Source organism: Crotalus tigris, unplaced genomic scaffold (assembly GCF_016545835.1).
Source record: "Crotalus tigris isolate CLP2741 ecotype Arizona unplaced genomic scaffold, ASM1654583v1 scf7180000024337.5909745, whole genome shotgun sequence".
Classification (NCBI taxonomy): domain Eukaryota; kingdom Metazoa; phylum Chordata; class Lepidosauria; order Squamata; family Viperidae; genus Crotalus; species Crotalus tigris.
The window spans coordinates 4,025,877-4,046,628 of NW_024100507.1; the positions used below are offsets into that span (position 1 = coordinate 4,025,877).

Sequence of the window (20,752 nt, forward strand, 5' to 3'; positions counted from 1 at the left end):
AGGACAATATTGGAAGAAGGAATCTTTGCCTACTTTGCAGGAATGGTTTCTTAAAGTGTCTTATTTGGCGGAAATGGCAAAGATTTCGGCTTTCTTAAAAGAACAATCGCAAGAGAAATTTCTTGCTGTTTGGGATAAATGGATAAAGTTTATACAATTTAAATTGGATATAAAAAAATATCATCTAGCTTTTTTATAACTTTTATTTTTATATATATACATATATTTTAGTGTTATATTCTTTTTTTTCATATAATTTTTTTAACTTTTTTTAATTAAACCTATATTCTGCTCTGGGAAGCTCCAGGGGGGGGAGGGAGTGGGGGTTTTGGGGAGGGTTGGGGAAGGGTTGTTTTGTTTTGTTTTGCTTTGTTTTGTTTTTGTATTGTATTGTATTGTTTTTTTTGTCTTTTTGTAAAAATTTATAAAAATTTTTAATAAAAAAAAAAAAAAACTGCATCACTGTCTGGTTTGATGACAGCAGTGCCTAGATTGAAAGTCCATACAGAGAATGGTAAGGACAGCTGAGAAGATCACAGGAAGCTCACTTCAGGATGCTGCTTATAAGCGCTATGTGCTTAGAGCTCAAAGCATTGTTAGAGACCCCACACACCCACTTTACAGTCTGTTTCTGTTGCTCTCCTCTAGGAGGAGGTTTCGAAGTATTTCTAGCAGGACTACCCAATTCTGTAATAGCTTTGTTCCCTATGCCATCCATCTGATAAACTCGCAAGATTGTTTTTTTTCCTCTATGCACATGTATACATAACCCGAATTAGACTGTTGTTTTTCTGTGTCATATAATATATGTGGGTATATGCATAATTCTGTATTTACTTATTTTTGTCATATTTATGTAGTGTATATCGGAGGTGGTGACCCTTTGAGCGCTGATGCAACGAAGTTTCATTTTAATGTATGCCGATTAGTGTACATCCAAAAATAAAGCTATTATTATTCTATTCTTGTCATTTTCTGCATTCATTATGCAAACTAATTTTGGGGGAAAAAAAACCACTTAAAAAGTACACCATACAAGAGACTTGGTATTAATTAATGGGGGAGAAAAGAGCAAATGTACTTCACAAATTAAATCTTTGGAATGTACTACATACTCTTTGAATCTTCACCTATAATATTGTTGGTTTATCTCTCAGTATCTTCACTTAATAACACTTGAACTCTGTTTCCTTCTTTCCAAAATTATTTTTAAATTCTAGCTTTGCTATTTCCTGAGCTGAAGTATAGTTCTACAATTAAATCTATTTAAATTAACGTTATGAACTTCCTATTTCAAAGAATAAAGGGTCAGCTGTTGAAAATTATGACAATAAGCCATGCACACATAAAAACACACGGAGCATTCCATACAACAAATTCAAGACAAAGGACAACAACAAAAACTAGTGTTTATGAAGAAAGCCAAGTTTTAATGTCAAGATTTGCATGCATAGTTCTCAGAATGATTCAGCATGTAGGCTGAGGCCAGGATCAATTCTAATGAAATACACACCTTATACCAAAATTCTTCAAGAGACATGCAAATACAGGTAGTCCTCATTTAACAACTCACCGAGACAATTTGAAATTAGGACGGCACAGAACAAGGAAACATACATTGGTTCTCGTAGTTGGAGCTTACAATCATAAGATCATAATTTGAGTGCTTAGTAACTGGCTAGCAATTATGATGGTTTACGCATCATGCAATCACATGATTGTTATTTGCAACCTTCAGTGCCAAATTCCAAGAACGAAAATTAGTGGAGAAGCAGGCAGAAAGTTTCAAATGGAAATAATGTGATATTAGGGTCCAACAATTGTGCAAGATTTGCTTAACAACAGCAACCAGAACTGCTATAACTGTCATTGTCAGTCAGCAGAGACATGTCACATCACGCTTTACAATCACAATGCTTAACAACAGAGATGCCGGTCCCAATTACTGTTAAGTGAGGACTAACCTAAAGCTCTCCTCCTCATTGATAATTTGAATTTAACATATTTTTCATTTCTATTTGAACCAAAACAAGAATATGGGGTTTTGCCTGAGGATTTGGTGGACAGTTTGGCTGAGGCCTAGTTGCTGGTTTGAATAGGTGGGTGACCATTGCCTTGGATCATATCACTCCTATGCTGCCTTTCTCTATACGCTGAACCCAGGGTGCAATTTAGTTTACTCAATAGCTAGTCTGGAGCACTGTTGCAAGAAGACTTGAAGCAAGTCTAACTGAATTCAGGTAAGAATCCATATTAAGGATTACCTTGTAATGGTAAGGGGAGAAAAACATCAATATTTCCTTACACACACTGTGTCTGATGTTAGCCATCTAGCAGCTCTGTTTAGGGCAGACATGTCAAACTCGAAACGTCACATGACATCGCGCAATGTATTGGGATGGTTTTGCCATTGCCGGCAATGGGGTGGGCATGGCTTCCGGATGACGCATCCGGCCCACGGGCCGGCAGTTTGACACCCCTGGTTTAGGGTGACTCATTCCCTGCTGACTAGGGAGGGACTCCCAGAATATCTGCTGGGCTGTTGTGAAGATTTTCATCTTGGATGTTGACTTCTCTACTACACAGAATTTTCTCTGAATCAGGTAATCCTTGTTTAGATGAATTAGAAAATATTCTGTACTTACAAGAATCTGTAGTACTAGAAAATGAAATTAGATCAAAACACATGTGATAAAATAATCCAAGCATTTACACCTTTGGAGGAAAGGAAAGCTGAAGACCATAAACACAGTTGGGGTTTCACTTAGCGACCACTTTGCTTAATGACAAAGTAACAGGTATCAATGTCGCTAAATGAGGACAGCCTCTATTTGTCCACTGGTACTTTTTAGCATACCAGTTCTACATTGGAAACTCCCGAGTCTGGATGATTTTGGGATGATATTCCTTGTTTTTCTGTGTTTGTTTCCATCTTCCATGTCTTTACAGAAGTAATTGTATTATGCTTCCTGTCTCTTCTAATTGACCGATTACATCCTAAACCTGGTCCTTTTGCTCCTCCAACAATGCACTCATGGCTACTGTAATTGAATTTATCCACCTTGCTGCTGATCATCCTCAATTTTTTTTATATAACTGTATCTGTCATCTGTTTATAACCTGGTTTTAATATTCTTAAAAATAACTCAAGGCACTGAATATACCTAATACTCCTTCCTCCTCTTATTTTTCCCCATAACAACAAACCTGCAAAGTGAGTTAGACTGATATTGAATAGCCCAAAGTCATCCAGCTGGGTTTCTTCTCTAAGGTGATACTAGAACTCAATTTCCTGATTTCTAGCTTGATACCTTAACCATGAGTCCAAACTGGCTTTTTCTACCTTCCCAGGATTAGAGCCTGAAATTCTTTGTTCAGTTTTGCCCTCTTCATCTCTCTTGGCTTTGGTTTCTCTACTTGGACATAACCAGTGTGTGTTCAGATAAGCAGTTTGCTTTCTTCTATTTTTTGATCTTTGCAGTCTCCTTTCAACTTAACAACTTCTTTGATTTCATTCTACAATTCCTCACAGTATAAAAATTAGTTCTTTTTGTTCTTTTACTTTAGCTTGACTTGGACTTTGTAAGTGATCTGTTCCACAATCAATGCATGGTCATGTCTTTGCTGTTGTAACTGAGGTCCTCCAACTCCTTGTACCAAGAACTTAATTAATTAGATTTCTGTGTAGTCTGCCTGTGATGGCCACATACATAGGCATTGTTTTAGTTGTTGGAGAATTGTGTTGGCAATGAAGAAATCACTGGATTGCAAAAAGTTCTTCTCTTGCTTCAGTTTGTTTTCCTTGGCCATATAATCCAATAACATTTTCCTCCTTAATATTTGCAATTCTCTTATTTCACTCTCCAACCATTAGTACCAGATCTTGCTTTTATGTTCTGTTGATCTCAGATTGAACTTGATCATAAAACTAACCAATTTCTTCCTCTTATGCATCAATGGTTGAAGTATAAACTTGGATAAACATCATAGTAAAGGGTTGTCACAAAACCTAACAGGTGTTGTTTGGTCACTGATTGTATCCAAGAGCTATCCTAGCTACACCCTTCTTTAGTGTGAAAGTAATACCATTTCTTATTTGTTTTTCATATCCTTTGTAATAAGAGTCCCTGACCGAAAACATTTAATTCCAGTCCATTTCAAATTGCTATTGCCTGAGAGGTTAATGTGTAGTTGATTCATTTCATCTTTTACTATATCAAGCTTTTTCATGTTCGTGCTCCGTATGTTACTTAGTTTCACAGTACTGTAATTCTGACTTTTTAGCTTTAGGTTTTCTTTTTTGATATAGCAACATCAGCAACTAGACATCCCAAACACATTAATCTAGCTGCATCACAAACATTATTCGTTGATTACTTTTCAATTCTCAGCTTTTATTCAATATTTAAAAGCCATTCTTTTTTTTTAGCGCTGACACGTTATGTTACAGAAATTAATTAACCTGACTGAAGTTGCCACCTATGAGCGGATTGCCTATAGACGTAGACTTTGTTAGGACAACTATAATGAAACATGGGACTCATTTATACAAAATGCAGTTATTTAAAATGTAATAGTTATATAAATATATTAGAAATATATGTGTATTTGAATAATAATTGCCATTAGATAATTTATTTATATTTTTATTTACTATGACATTTATATGTTACCCATCTCGTCAAGCTACCCTTTAGGCAGCTTACAACAAGTAAAAGGATAGGAATAAAAATTTAAAAATTACAATAATTAATATAACCATTAAAATTAACTTTAAAATTGACAAAGATTGTGAGAAAGATACCCACAGGGTGGAGGTAGAGTCTTCTTTTAATCCATTAGCCACCTCCAGTATGATATACCTCAAGTGACAGAGCCAGGTCTTCAGGCTCTTTTGGAAGGCCAAGATGATAGGTGCAGATCTATATACAGAACTGTAACTATTTATAGTTTAAATGATATAGAATACTATTTTTCTTGTTACATTTATTCACTTTTTAAAAAAGAAATTACATTTTCTATTTTTTTCTTTAACAACGAATGTATTCTTATCTTAGTGCAGGTATGTCAAACTCGCGACATCACTTAACGTCGCGCAACGTATCAGGCTGGTTTTGCCATTGCCGGCAATGGGGTGGGCGCGGCTTCCACATGACGCATCTGGCCCGCAGGCCGGCAGTTTGACACCCCTGTCTTAGTGGGATTTTCCATTTCTTTGTTATTATTTTAAAAGCAATAAAATAATAAATTAAAAAATATTTCAGAAATTAATTATAATAGCAAGAACCCATTGATTTTCAGGAAAAATATCATCATGGATAATATAATAAAGCTTCATTAAATTTTCCCTTGGAATTATTTTTAAAAACATGCATAATCTTGATCTTAATAAAAAGAAATCCATTTATTTTTATCCTGTGGGAAGATTCTATCTTTTATTTATTATTTACATAATTTATATTTTGCTCAATTTTAAATACTCTAGGAAGCTCATATAAAACATTATAAATATCCTAAAACAGTCAATTTAAAACAACAAATATAATTAAAACATAATTAGAAATTGGAAACAAACCACTAGAGTACCTTGGGTCCCAGAAGCAAAGAGTTTTTTGCCACCTTTCTGAATTTTAAAAGTGGAAGGGTAATCCTGTCTTGGGGAATTAGAATACTACAGAGTGAGACAGATATTCTAAACAAGCAAACACTGATTCAGCACTTTTGACTCTTAAGTCCCAAAGCATCACTTCCTGGACTAACTACATAGGACAGGTAGATTGTTTTTGGGGAAGGGGGTTCCCTAAATAACATAGGTCCTAGCCATGTAAGATTATATCGAAGGTCAAGCACTTTTAACTGTACACATAAGCATACCAACAAATGCCAAGCCCATAATATTGACATAACACTAGCAAAATGGCTGTCACCTACCAGCAAGGTAACTGCCACATTCTCCATAAGCTTAAGCTTCCAGGTAGTCTTCAAAGGTAGCCCCAAACTGAATATATTTCAACAATCCAATTTCAAGCTAACCATGATTCTTGCAAGAATGTCCCATTCCAAAGGGAGTGTAACTGGCACAGCATTTGGACAAAGTTTCCCCTGTTCACAATTTCTATTTTCTGCTCAAGAAGCAGTTGCGAACACAGAAGAACATATAAGTCATAAAGCCAACCTTTAAGCAAAGAAACATTTCTTCTAGCAAAACTTTGCTAGAACATACTTCTTGCACATAAATTGTGATAATCATGTATTACTTGTAAAGAAAAAAAACAGCAGAAACACCAGTTAAAGTTATATTATCTTGTTAATATATTTTTAAAAATAAAGGTGAATATTTGCAGCTCAGGGTTGAAATGAGGGATCTTTGTGCTCACTAAGCTTGGTTGTTTTCTTGCAAGATGTTTTATTACCCAAAGTAGGTAACATCATCAATGCTAGCAAGCACTCCTTATTTTAGAAAATACAATGAACTATTAATCCATTCATAAGTGAATTATGTTCTAATAGAATCATTACATTCTAAAATTCTAAAACAAGAGTTATATCTTTTCTATGTTACCTAGCCCTGAGGATGTTGTATGTTTAAACTTGGTTGAGACACTTCCCCGTTCAGGAATAGAACATAATCTACAGTCTTCTGGGATTCACAGTTCCTGCTTGATGAGCAAGAAGGCTATTGCACAACTTTGACCTAATACACCAATTGTGCCCTTTCCTAAATAGGGAAGCCCTTCAAACAATCATTCTCAATCAGGTCACTTCAGTTTGACATATGCATTCTACACGGGGCTGTTGTTGAAAACCACCAAAAGCTTCAACTAGTCCAGAATGAGGCAGCATGGCCATGTAACACCTCTGTTCCAGCTTGTTTCCAAGTGTGATTCAAGGTGCTTGTTATTACTCATGGTAGAGGCCCCAACTACCCAAGGGATTACCTATCTCCCCTAGTATCTGCTCAATTACTTCAGTCCAGTAAGCATGGCAAAATCTGGGTTCCTTTAGTTAAATACCATCTACCAAGATAGTGAAAACACCCTCTCTCATAGCACTTGCCCTCTGAAACGAGATCCCCTCCAAAATCCAGGTGGCTCCTAACCTACTGGAAGTTTACAGGACCTTGAAGACCTGGCTCTTTATCCAGCTTTTGGCCAAAATGGGTACAGACCCTTTTGAAGAGTGTTTGTATATTTGTTGCTATCTGATTTTCCCATCTATATTTCTTATTGATGTACTGTTATTTGATATTTTTAAGCTTTTTGTGAACCATCCAGAGTAATTAGAAATTATGTGGTATATACCTTGAATAAATAGACACAATTCAAGATTTTAAAAACTTATTTAGTTCCCACTGTAAGCTGTCATCAGCCGAAAAATCCAAGCAATTTGATTAACAAACTGACGAGACTGCATAGGCTGAGGCAGGGCCATCTACAAAACCATTTATTTGGCATTAGGCTATGTAGCACTTCAGGTCTGAAAGCAAAGAGACGCTTTAGAGTTCATAGGGCTACAAATGTAGAACCTTTCTGAAACTTCTTAAATAGTTGTACCAATTCCTGAAATGACATAACTATTTGATAGGGGCAAAAATAGTGATTTTTCAGAGGAAAAAAACCCCTCTCCTCATACGAACATAGCCTCCCATCATATGAAACACATGAAAGCAACAAAAATCCATCATCCTGTATCTTTCCAATCTTATGTGATATTATCCACAACTCTCTGCAGGACCGCTGACCTTTTAATTTTCTGTTCCCATCATCTAACACTTTCCTTACATGGGTTTTGAGAGATTAGATTTATTTGATGTACAAATAGCTACTAGTCATGACCGTCATATACAGCCTCCAAAATAAACCGTAGTGTATCTCTGAATTCCAGATGGTGAAATACAGAAAGAAATCTGCTGCTGTACATCTTCCTGATGGATTTCCTAAAGAAGTCTAGTTGGAAAATAAAGTTTTGGATTCTTAAATACCTTTAAAAACACCAGAATTTATTTTAGTTTCTTTCCAACTCAGTTTAGAACATCATATGTAAAGTCACGTTGCACATACTGAATGCAGGGATTAAACTAGTAATATTTTGAAATAAAAAAAAAATGAAGAGAAAAACCAAATTTACCCCAAGATTCCAACTGTTGAGACGAGCGTCAAAGTCACTGTCATCAAAAGAAGTTTTTCTTCTATAACAATCTCCCTGAAACATTCAATTTTTAGGTAAAATGTTTTAGTGCAAATAGGGAAAAATAGGAAAATTAGGAGAAAACATGTGTATATAATTTCTGGAAAAGGTTGATGTACATATTGTTATGTAATTTCCTAATGTAAATCAGCAATTATTTCCACATAAGTGGTAATAATGGCAGGGGAGAGTTAATTTAGCATATGCAGGCCTCTTTGGGGAACCTTTGCATCAGGAAATTGTTTATAAAGGCTCTGAAGGAAAATTCTGGGAATAAGTTGAGGAAAGCTGCACAATTTTCAGAGTTCTTCACCTTTTCATACCATTTTATTTATTAAGCTACAACATTTGATGCAAGATAAGTAAGTTATTAAAAACAGACATCTTCAAATGACTATTATTAAGGCCCAAAAAATCTAAATAGTTTAGTATTGACTAAATACCTTAATGTTGAAAAATAAAATTACAATGCTATCTTTTTCCATGTTCTTTATTGGGTCCAACTCAGCACTTTATTGCAAAACATCATTGTAGTTTAAAACACATTGCAATATAACATTACATACATACATACATACATACATACATACTTGACATCAGTTCTGCCTTTTTTCTGTTTTAACTTCTTGCATGTTACATTCATTTTTTGCATTCTGAAATTTTAAAAAGCTGGTTACTGCAAATATGGAAAATCCTTACCCTTGTCTTTGATGGAAAGTTCTCATCTTCTGACAAATGAGGAGGACTCGTAGAATGTGATCTTAAGGCTAGTTTTCCATTACAGGTATATTGTTCTCTGTAATACATAGCAATAAATAAAACATACTGAAAAATCTTCTCTTCACAATAGTTCTTTAAAGCCCATTTCTTTCTTTATATTTCTATCTTGCCTTTCTATTTCAGTGCTATATGCTTTTTTCAAAAGGCACAGAAATAGAGCCAAATCAATCATCATAATAAACCAACAAGAAGGTGAGGGAACGTGCAACTAAAAATTGTATCAGACAGCCTTTGCTCTCCTCACCCTTTTTGAAAAGCAGCTTGTCTACATAATTTATAATATTTGTTTCCTAAAAATTATACAAGTAGTCCTCACATTATCAACCAGTCAAAGGTATGAGAGACCCCCACAAAAGCTACTTAAGACCCTGTTCTCAAGTTCCATTGACTGCACACACACTTGAAATCACATGACCATATTTTGTATGCTTGGCAACCAAATCACTTTTTATGGCTGGTTTTAGCGTTCCAAAGTCACATGACCATGATTTACAACTTGTTTGCCAGTTTCTAGTTTTTTCAACTGGTTTCCAGCAAAAAAAGTCCACAGAAATACATGCTTAACAACTACTGTGTTCACTTAACAACTACTGCAAAAAACTCATAATATTAGGTACAATCATAGTGATATCTCAACTTATGACCAACATGACTTATGATGGAAATGCCAGATTCCATTATGGTGATAAATCAAGAATTCCCTATAATGCACTTTAGCAACCCTCCAAAAATTACAAATCTTATGCATAACTACTGGGCCATGGCCTATTTGCAACCAGGCCACGCAAGCAGTGGGTCGGCACACATGCACACACACACACACAGCTCAACTCACATAAGTCGAGCTGTGCAAGCATGCGTGTGTGCGCCAGCCCACCACTTGCACAAATTAAGCTGTGCCAGCCCGCAGTTACAGAGCCCAGTTCCCCTTCCCCCACCAGGCTGTCAAGCCACAAAAGTTGGGGACTGCTGTTCTAGAATGTTAAATCATACTTCGCCTAACTCAAAAAGGGAGCCTTTCTCTATTTTAATTACAGTAAAACCCAAGGTGGAAAATCTATCTTGTTTACCCTGTTGCCTTCAGGAATGTCCTACAGAACACGGAAGCTGGTACATTCTTTTTTTGATAGAACATAAGTCTTTGAGTTGAACTAACAAGGATCTGCTGTAATAATGAATTTTGAATCATAAGGTAAATCAGTATATCATTTTTCTATCTTTCTTTTCAGTATACCAAAAATCAACGTTGTCCTTTCTTTCTTTTTTGTAACATCAGAATTCAATTTTCTACTCTAAAGTTACCAAATTAGTTCTTTTAGAAAAAGGTAGTTACCATTTTTAATGTTTTCATAATTAATGAAGTTACCCTATCTTAATATCAAGTAAGTTACCGCAGTTTCAGAATAACAAGACTTGTTTTCATAATCAAGGAAAATAAAACAAACACTGTATTTTTAATACAGTTTTCAGCTTTCCTGTTTGTTTTTTTTAAAAAAACAACATTTTATAAGGAAGGCAGAAGATCATAAGCAAACCTTTCATATAGTTGAATAATAGATGAAGACAATGTGAAATCTGCTTAAAAATTAAACATTCTTAAATTATTAACCATTCTATTTTTCTAATTCTTAAACACATTTTCAAAATATGTTGCAAGTATGCATAGTACATTTCATTTTCACAGCACCCTATTACTAACAGTTCTAATAACTACAACTACAGGCTTCCCTTACTTTATGCTAGGATTACGTTCCTTGAAAACCTCACATAAATTATACCAGAGGAAAAAAACAGGCGTGAAGGGCATGGTGTTAAATTCTGGAAACCAAACGCAATGACAAATTTGTTCATAATTTTTTAGAGCCTTCTACTTAAGTTCTCAGAATAACAGAATAACAGAGTGGAAACAGACTTTGGAGGTCTTCTAGTCCAACTTTCTGCTCAAGTAGGAGACCCTATACCATTTCAGACAAATGTTTGTCCAATCTCTTCTTTAAAAACTCCAGCGTTGGAGCACCCACAACGGGAGGCAAGTCATTGCTCTGTCAGGAAACTCCTCCTTAGCTCCAGGTTGCTTCTGTCTACAATTAGTTTCCATCCATTGCTTCTTGTTTTGCCTTCTGGTGCTTTGGAGAATAGGTTGACCCCCCTCTTCTTTGTGGCAATCCTTTAGACATTGGAACACTGCTAAATATCATCCCTAGTTTTTCTTTTCATTAAACTAGACATACCCAATATTACTCAAACATGTTTTCTTCCTTGTCTTGCATTTATTAGCATTGTTTCATCTTTATCAGCACTTCTTGCAATATTTCACATACAAGTACTTCTCATTTACCAACTATATTTGTTCTGTTATGACAGTGTTGGAAAAAAATAACTTTTATAGCCCATTTACAACTATTTACGAGCTTCGCAATATCTCATAGTCACATGAGTGCCATTACAGTTAATCTGCATTGTCCTGTGCCTAATCTGAAATTTCCTTTTTCTTTCTCCCCTTGCAGAAAGATTGCAGAGAGGGATTACAAAAGTAAGTTATTTGCTCTGCTGTACATCAAAAGCAATGTGATCAATATGCCAACTCAGGACTGATAGCTGCGGGCATGTTACACAAACAGCTTACAGTACTCTCTTGAAATCTCCTTCTCTCTAATCCCTCCTCTGGGCTGGAGAACGGCAAGAAAAAAAGCAAGTGATCTCTGTAGGTAATGTCTCCTTTGTGTGACCTTTCCGCCTTGCAGAGATTTCAAGAGAATGAGCTGTTCACTCTTCCACATATTGAAATCAATGTGATCACACCAGCAGTGAGAAAGGATCAGGCAAAGGAGAGATCAGAAATCACTTGCTTTTTTCTATCTCCACTCCCACAGACCAGAGACAAAGGGATTTCAACCTGCTTTTGTAGCGTGCCCACCGCTCCCAGTTCCAGGCTATAGTGTGATTGAATTGTTTTTAATATATACAAGACAATAAGTAGGCAGTTGAGCATTCCAAAGAATGAGCAGTTAGGAAGCAAACAAAAGCTGAAGGTGTGAAACTAACTACTCTAGTCTCTTTCTAACTGGAAAGTACAACTGTAGTTATGTGATTTCCAACTTTAATGCAGAGGTCCCCAACCCCAGGTCTGTGGCATGCTAGAAACCAAACAAGCGCAAACAAGCAAAGCCCCATCCGAGGGATGCAGGCAGCATGCAGAACCACACCCTCTCCAGTCTGCAGAAAAATCTTTCTCCACAGAACTGTTGGTCCCTGGTTCCCAAAAGGTTGGGGGTTGCTGGCTTAGTGGGAGTTGCAGGTCCTAATTAGGGTCATTAAACAAAGACTATCTGTAATACATTAAAAGCTCATTCTAGGGCTGAGGGATTTTCATCCTTTGCAGGTAAATATTTTATCTCCCAACTTAGTTTTTAACATCAGTGAGGTCTTTTTCCTTTTCAGTAAGGGAGTTGGACAAAATGTTGATAACCACTTTAACATCATAATAACAGCACTAGCTATTGCACTAGGGAACAGAGTCATAAATACAAATAAAACTGCACAACATGATAGCAAATGCTTAAGCAAGGTCAAAAAGGGAGTTTGGTGGGAAAATGTTTAAGTGCTTTTGGCAAGAAAAACTTTGGTACAAATGGATAATGCTGAGACAAATCAAATAGTATTTTTTTTCATAAAGTGAATTCTTAGGTGAAAATGACCAATTGCATCATAGCAAAACTGCATTAGTGAATTGCATAAAGAAAAGAAAACCTGTAGTTTTTTTTTATCTACAGTGTTTAATTATGTTTCCAGTTAAAAATTTCTTTCAAATGAGCTGATTATACAATTGCTAGAATTTTGCTACATGCTGATTTAGACATTTAATACACTTTTTCATTGTTTTTATTGAACTATGATTAACAACCAATATCAGGTAACTACATTAATGTAAATCCAAAATGCATACTGAAAAAATATAGAAAGTTTAAAAAAGATCTAGTACAATGTAAATAAAGAAATATGTAGTATACAGATAGAAACTGATCATATATATAAAGTACACCATATTATAACTTGTTGCTATTAAGATAAACCATAAAATCCATCCAAATTTGATAAAACTGAATTCCTGCCTTTGATGTCTCATTATTTTAATTGTGATTTTTTTTTCTAATGTGGCAACTGAAGCATCTCTTCACTTGGTCTCCCAAAGTCATTCCCATAAACCAGTGGTGGCGAACCTATGGCATGGGTGCCAGAGGCGGCACTCAGAGCCCTCTCTGTGGGCACGCACACCGTCGCCCCAGTCTTAGGCCTTCAGATGGGTTTTATAAAACCTTTTTGCTTTAGGCCTCCGCCACCATGTGCAAAAAAAAAAAAAGTTCAATTAATCAATTTCAACTTCTCACGGGAAAAAAAAGATCGTGCAAAGTTGGAATTGATTGATTGAACTTTTTAGTCCCGCCCAGTCTGCCGTTACCACTGCAGCCACACCCACCCAATTGGCCATGCCTACCCAATGGGCCACACCCACCCAACGGGCCACACCCACCCGGCACTCGATGATGCATAAGTGGGTTTTGGGTTGCAGTTTGGGCACTCAGTCTCTAAAAGGTTCACCATCACTGCCATAAACCATTACAATCTGTTTCATTCTAGAAAAATATTTTGGGTGGAAAAAAGCATTGATATTTAAAAAAAAATTGGCTCTAATATAGTTTCAGTTTATGGCTACCAAAATAAAACGTCCTTTCATTACAGGATTCTTAATTGTCCTTGCATCTGTGAATCCATGATTATGCATTAAATTTGAAATCTCTTATGAACTCCAGTCGGAATTTCTAATGCATCAGTACTGAAGTCAATACTGAAATCCCTCTTACTATAAAATTATCTGTGTGGAATTTTTTTTACTGTCCTTAATTTTCAATAACCAGGAGCATACATAAATGTTAGAGTTATTATTTTATCAAATTTCCCATGTATATTTATTTACCTTCCCTATGTTTTAGAATCTTTTGAACTTTGAAATTTATATCAGCTTTGAAAATATATAAATACATTAACTATGTAACTACATAATTGGATCAATTAGCAACTGGAATATAATATCACTATGAAGGCTGTCACTTCTTATTTTTATTAATATCTGGCACAGAAATAAATTAAAATAGACAAACTCCAATTTTGCTTTTTAATAAAATATGACTTCCAAATATATAGAAGACAAAGACTGAATGAAGGTAAAGTTCTATTTATAAGATTCCATAATGCGAATCTTGGGACCACATAGTACAAGTAATCCTTCAGTTCCACTCATTCATTCAGTGACTGTTTGAAATTAGGACAATGCTGAATAAAAGGATTTAAGAGCAGGAGTCAAAATTCTCTCTGTTGCAGCATCCCCATGTTCAGGTAAGCAAAATTTAGGTATCTGACGAACAGCTCATATTTACTCTCATATTTACTTTTTTTACATCCACATGTCATATTCAAACCAGATTGGTGTGATAGGTAAGGCATCAGGTTAAAAACTGGGAGATTGGAAGTTCTAGTTCCACCTTCAGCACAAAGCCAGCTAGGTTACCATAAGCAAGTCATATTCTCCCAGTCCTACAAAGAAGGCAATGGCAAACCGTTGCTGAAATTTTGCTAAGGAAAATAAATGTACTTGTCCAGGCAGTTGCCAGGAGCCAATGCTAACTCAAAGCCATCAAAAAAGATTACATTTTATTATTTTTATAAATAACTCAAGGTGGTGTACATTGCTAATATTTCTCTGTACAACCACAATCCTATGAAATGAGTTAGGATGAGAGGGAGTTACTGGCCCGAAGACACCAAGCCAGCTTTCATGACTAAGGAAGAACTAGAACCCACATTACTGTAAATTTAAAATAACAATTACTTCAATAATATATGTATTTATTTCTACTAGATACCTATTTGTATTTTGAGGTGAGAATATGGTGGATTCATCTAATTCAGGGGTGTCAAACTGCCGGCTTGCAGACCAGACACATCATCCGGAAAACCGTCCTGATACGTTGCGCGACGTCATGTGACGTTGCAAGTGTAACATGTCTGATCTAATTATTAGGGATGGAATCGTCAAAATGAAACAATGGTTCATATGATGTGGTTACTTCACATATTACTTTTGTTCCTCAAAACTCATTAGTTTTCTGGATGCCTATGTTCTTTTGTATTATATACCAAAGTTTTGGAAATCAAGAGGAAAGCAAAGATATGACCTAACTGCAAAAAAACCACAACAATAACAACACAAAAGAAGCCTGAGGAATTAAAACAGTGATGGTAAACCTTTTGGGCAAAGTGCCTATCCTGACTCTGCTAGTGTGTCATAGCTCCCATCACCATGCAAAAGAGAAACAATTCTCTACGCATCTATCCATCTAGGCCTGAGCAGCAATACCCAGCAGCAGCATTGAGGTTGGGCCTAAGTAGAGATCTAGGGCCTCTACTTCTGACCTAGTGTCTCCTTTGCCACTCAAAAAGACTGCTTTTGTCCCCCTGGGCCAGCACCTACCAGGATCTGTTACATGATGCTTACCTTCGGGCAGTGTTCTCGTCCTGTTTACAGGCCCCTCTGTCTTACCTGAGGCTGTGCCACATCACATGGGGCCTTTATTCTTTTTATTATTATTATTAAAAAAGTTTTTATTTTCCATTTATTCATACAAAATACAATTAAATTCCTAACCATTGGTACAGCCTGCCCATTCCCCCCAGGCTGCGTCCACCCTCTCTAATCCTTCCCCACTTCCCTCCTCTTTCTCTCCTCCCCTCCTACTCTCTTCCCCTCCCCTTTTCCTCTACCATCCTACTTCCTCCCTACTCCTTCCTCCCCTCTCATCCCTCTCACACACATGAACGCAGCATAGGGGAAATGATGGGGCCTTTATTCTTGAAGCAGCTTCAGGAAATGCTCTTCCACAGTCTCTACAGACTCCAAAAACTGCACGAACGCACTCTCTGTTCTTTCATGATTTTTTTAAGATTCTGGAGGCCATGCAAAAAACTGGCCATGCCCCATTCTTGTGCTGCCTCTGAAAATCGCACAAGAGCGAGGTCTGCTTTTGGGAATGGTTGTCATCAAGTGCTAGTGAACACTGGTGTGTCACCCAAAATGTTGTGGAGTGTCACCTTTGACACATGTGTCAAAGGTTCACCATCACTTAGCTACCTTATTTAAACCTGAACAACCTTAATGATTACCGTACAGTTGAACTCACTTCCATTATGATGAATTTTTTGGAGAGATTGGTAAAGCACTATGTTGTTTCAAGCCTTCTCCCCTACATTTGACTCATTACAGTGCCTATCGGAAGAACCACTCTATAGATGATGCACTTTCCTGTGTACTTCATCTTAGCTTGGTGCACCTGGAGGAAAAGAATACTCGTGTGCGAATGCTGTTTGTTGATTTTAGTTCAGCGTGCAACACAATCATTCCTCAGCATTTGGTGAACAAACTGGGCCTGTTAGGTTTTAATACTCCTTTATGTAACTGGATACTTGATTTCTTTACTGATAAGCCCCAGGTTGTGCGAGTTGGAAGAAAAGTTTCCAACTCCATCTCAAGTACAGGTTCCCCACAGGGCTGTGTCTTGAGTCCATTACTGTTCACCTCGATGACCCACGACTGCTGTGCCCAATCAGATATGAATCATATTGTGAAGTATGCAGATGACACGGCAGTGGTGAGTCTTATCGAGGATGACAGTGAAGATGCTTATAGAGAAGAGGTAAGGCCTCTGGTGGACTGGTGCAATGAAAGTAACCTGGTTCTAAATGTTGATAAAACAAAGGAGATCATTGTAGATTTTAGAAAGAGCCGGCAGAGTCATACTCCACTCTGTATCAAGGCTGCAGCTGTGGAGGTGGTCAACAGTATTAAGTATCTGGGGGTGCAGATAACTAACAATCTGACTTGATCTCTCCACACCTCATCCTTAGTGAAGCATGCAAACCAGCACCTGCATTTCCTGCATTGGATGAGGAGAACACATCTTTCTTCTTCTGTTCTGGCCACTTTTTACAGAGGCACGACTGAGAGCATCTTAATAAACTGCATCACTGTCTGGTTTGGTGGCAGCAGTGCCTCAGATAGAAGGTTCATACAGAGAGTGTTAAGGACAGCTGAGAAGATTGTAGGAAGCCCGCTTCCCGATATTCAGGGGTGTCGAACTGCCAGCCCACAGCCGGATGCTTTGTGCCAAAATCACACCCACCCCATTGCCGGCAATGGAAAAAAAGTTGCAATACGACACGTCATGTGATGTTGCGAGTTTGACACCCCTGCACTATGTGCTTAGAGTTTGAAGCACTGTTAGAGACCCCACACACCCACTTCATGATCTGTTTCTGTTGCTCCCCTCTGGGAGGAGGTTTCAAAGTATTTCTAGCAGGACTACCAGATTCTGCAACAGCTTTCTTCCCTATGCCATCCATCTGGTAAACTCGCAAGATTCATTTTTCTCGCCATGCACATGTATACATCTGAACTAGACTGTGTTGTTTCTCTGGGTCATATATGTGTGTGTGTATGTGGGTATATGCATAATTATTTTTTTGCCTTGTTTATGCAAGTGTATATTAGAGGTAGTTACCTTTTGAGAGCTGTATGCAACAAAATCTCATTTTAATGTATGCTGATAAATGTATGTGTAAAGTGACAATAAAGTTATGTTTCATTTTATTCTATTTCCCATTTTTTCTTACATGATGAATTAAATTTATTTAAACATTAAAAACAAAATTATATGATGTGCATATACATAAAACTATATATTTTTGTAGGTAAGAGTTCTATGTTTCATCATATTTTAGTGTATACAAAAAGAATGAAATAATCGTAAAAGGGCTACTTAACATCTTATTACAACAATTGGTCTCATAATTTGGAAGCTGTTTAGAGTGGAGTCCTCAAAGACCCAGCAAAATTTCAGTTACATATCATCATCACAAATTATTGTGAAGTAGCCCATTATGCACAAGTTCTGGTGCCAAGAATTGTTTTTCAATATTAGGTAATGCTGAATTAAGTTTATTTACAAGTCATTTTTCTTTAGCAAGAGCTCATCATACATTTACTACTTCTCATGTGTTATCTACTATTTTTCAGAAGCTCAGGTTGGCATAGATATTAGGGTAATCAAATGTTTTGTATCCAAAGACAAAAAAGTATTTTAGAGCAGCCAGCGGTACAAACACAGCTTTTCCCTTCTTAAACCACAACATTTTCTTGGCATTGTATATCTACAAAAATAATAGTATTGGTAAATGTACATGAGATTCTCAGATGGTCTCCCACCTAGATCTAAACCAAATCCAGGCCTGCTTAGCTTCAGAACTAGATGCATTATAACCCAATAGACCACATGAGCTTGAGAATTCTTTAAAAACTAAAATACAAAGTAGTTTTTCATACTGTACCAACAAAAGACCAAATACCAACAAAAGACCATTCAGCCTACATTGTATTTCTGGCATCTAATCACTATAATACTCTGAATGATTTATTTGATAAAATTATCGAGACAGCAGCAGCATAAAGAGGGAAAATAATCTCCAGTGACATCCAACATACATTATTACTGCTGTGCATACCTTGAAAATGACCTCATATGAGTACCAAACATACATTCTTAAAGAATGCACAACTTTAATTTATCAACTGGAGAAAGGCATTATATTGCCATGCAAGTTCTACCCCATTTTTTAAGTGCGTTGCCACATCACAAGCATGCCTACAAGGCAGGGATGGGCAACTATGGCAACTTTACAACCTGTGGATTTCAACTCCAGAATTTGTAAGCCAGCCACCATGCCAGCCCACCCCTGCCACAAGGGATGGAGTTTACAACGTAATATCAAGAACCACTGCTCACATTCATTCACATTTATTCACATTCACATTTATTTAGGTAAAAATTCATAGCCTTCTTTCAACTTTCTGCACAAATACCAAGATAACAGTAAAAGAGAATATTTAATAATATAAAAGATGTGCCTCCTCCAAAGGTGCTTATACAGACCAAATGCCTTTTTTTTTAAAAAAAATGGTATTTTTAAAGATCTTATAAGGAAAAATACTCAGTTTTTATATCAGGTAATAGAAGGGTTTGCCAATGAGAAGTCATTATAAAGAAAATACTGCTATATACTTCATGAGCAACCACACCCACAAGATGTCATAATTTGACTGCAATTAGATGCAATTAAATTTCTTTTCACTGATCTAAAATTCAGCTATATTGGTATTAGGATAACATAATCTTTCAGGCTGAAACCCTTCTAGCTTTTACACTATTGTTCTGGTTTTCTGTATTACTAGGAGTGGGCATCTATACATTTCCACTGCTGTCAGGAAATTATTAGGAATTAATTATAGATACATAATTCTAAAAAGAACAGTAAGTGACATAGCAAAATAATTACAGACTGTTATATTTCTGTCAATCTCAGCTGTTAATTCCTGCAGAGAAATGTGATAGAACATGCATTGTCACAAACAAAATAAAAAGAAGAGTAATAAAGAGCAATGACAGAAAGATTACAATTCTAGTGTGCCAAAACAACTTCTGATATGAAATATAGCTTGAATTGATTAGAATAGTCATTTTACTGTTTATAAAACACTAATTTTAATAAATCATTCCAGCTAGAAAGGGAATGGATATCAATGTTCCTTCAAAAAATTCTCAGAAAGCACAAAGAAGTCTTTTCTCTGTTCTACAGTACACCACTACCACCTGCTGTTTATTTCAGCATCTTACACAAAGAAACAAATACCAGCAGTGCTTTTTTTGTAAAAAAAAAAAAAAAAAAAAAAAAGGTGCAGGAACTCACACACGTCATACAACCCGCCTTGCCTACCCTACAAGGTTCCATCCAAAAAAAGGTGCTGGAACTCCGTTCTGGGCGTTCTATGACAAAAAAAGCCCTGAGTACCAGTAATAGCTAGCTGCCCTCCAACTATTTTTATTAATTCAACTGCAGCAAACTATTAAAGTTCATTAAAGAAACAGATTTAAGCATGTCATTTTGCTTTATTTAAAAAAAAAAAAACCCAAAGGTCCATACAAAAATACAAATGTGAAAGATACAGGATGTATAATATCTTTTTAAAAGCAAGAAGCTTAGATCATCCCAAAAGAATAATCAAGAGTTAGCATCCTCTTACTGTAATTTTTTTTCCAATAGACACATTTTTCCACATTAGCACCTTTGAACAACAACAAAAAAATGCCGGAAGGTTCAACTTTAATATATGCATTCACACTGCAGTTATAATACCCTAATACACATAAATTAAAGTTCCAGTATCCATCACTTTTGTGCCATAGTGATATTATTTTTGTAACTATGTAGTTATTTTAATTTGTATTAGAATCTAGAAATTTAAATTTCTCTCTGCCTCATTAAAACATATATTTTTGCATTATCACAAAATGATTATGGGTTCTGGGAAGAAATAATTATTAATTTCAATGAGACGGTTTAATATTTTTGAATGGCCATCTTCCATTGACCTTCCACTGAATTACACAACTATTAAATGGAAATTGGTAATTGGACAAGAGAAAATTATTCTCCGCCCTTCTTGTTCCTAAAACACTAGTCCTTCAGCACTGGAAAAACAAAAGAAAAAATGTACTTTACTTAATGTAATTGCTGCTTAACATTTTCCATTTGTTGTTTTCCTTCATTTAGTTCAGTAAGCTATGGTTCTAATAGTTTCTACATGAGCCTCCAAAAAAATTACTGGCAAACTTTTGGA

General features: G+C 36.2%; 1 protein-coding gene across 10 annotated transcripts in view; it reads right to left on the reverse strand.

Annotated features, from left to right (window-relative positions):
* Nucleotides 1-20,752, reverse strand: part of CEP112 (centrosomal protein 112) — a 312,867-nt gene that overhangs the window by 278,812 nt on the left and 13,303 nt on the right. For all 10 annotated transcript variants that reach the window (XR_005554525.1, XR_005554526.1, XR_005554524.1 and 7 more), the window contains exons 5-6: nt 8,887-8,983; nt 8,128-8,202 (exon numbers count right to left, since the gene is read on the reverse strand). Coding sequence is in view for 6 of the 10 variants with exons in the window: in XM_039325516.1 (XP_039181450.1) it covers nt 8,128-8,202; nt 8,887-8,983 (172 nt within the window). In the remaining 4 variants the exon portion in view is untranslated. The remainder of the gene's footprint in view (nt 1-8,127; nt 8,203-8,886; nt 8,984-20,752) is intronic.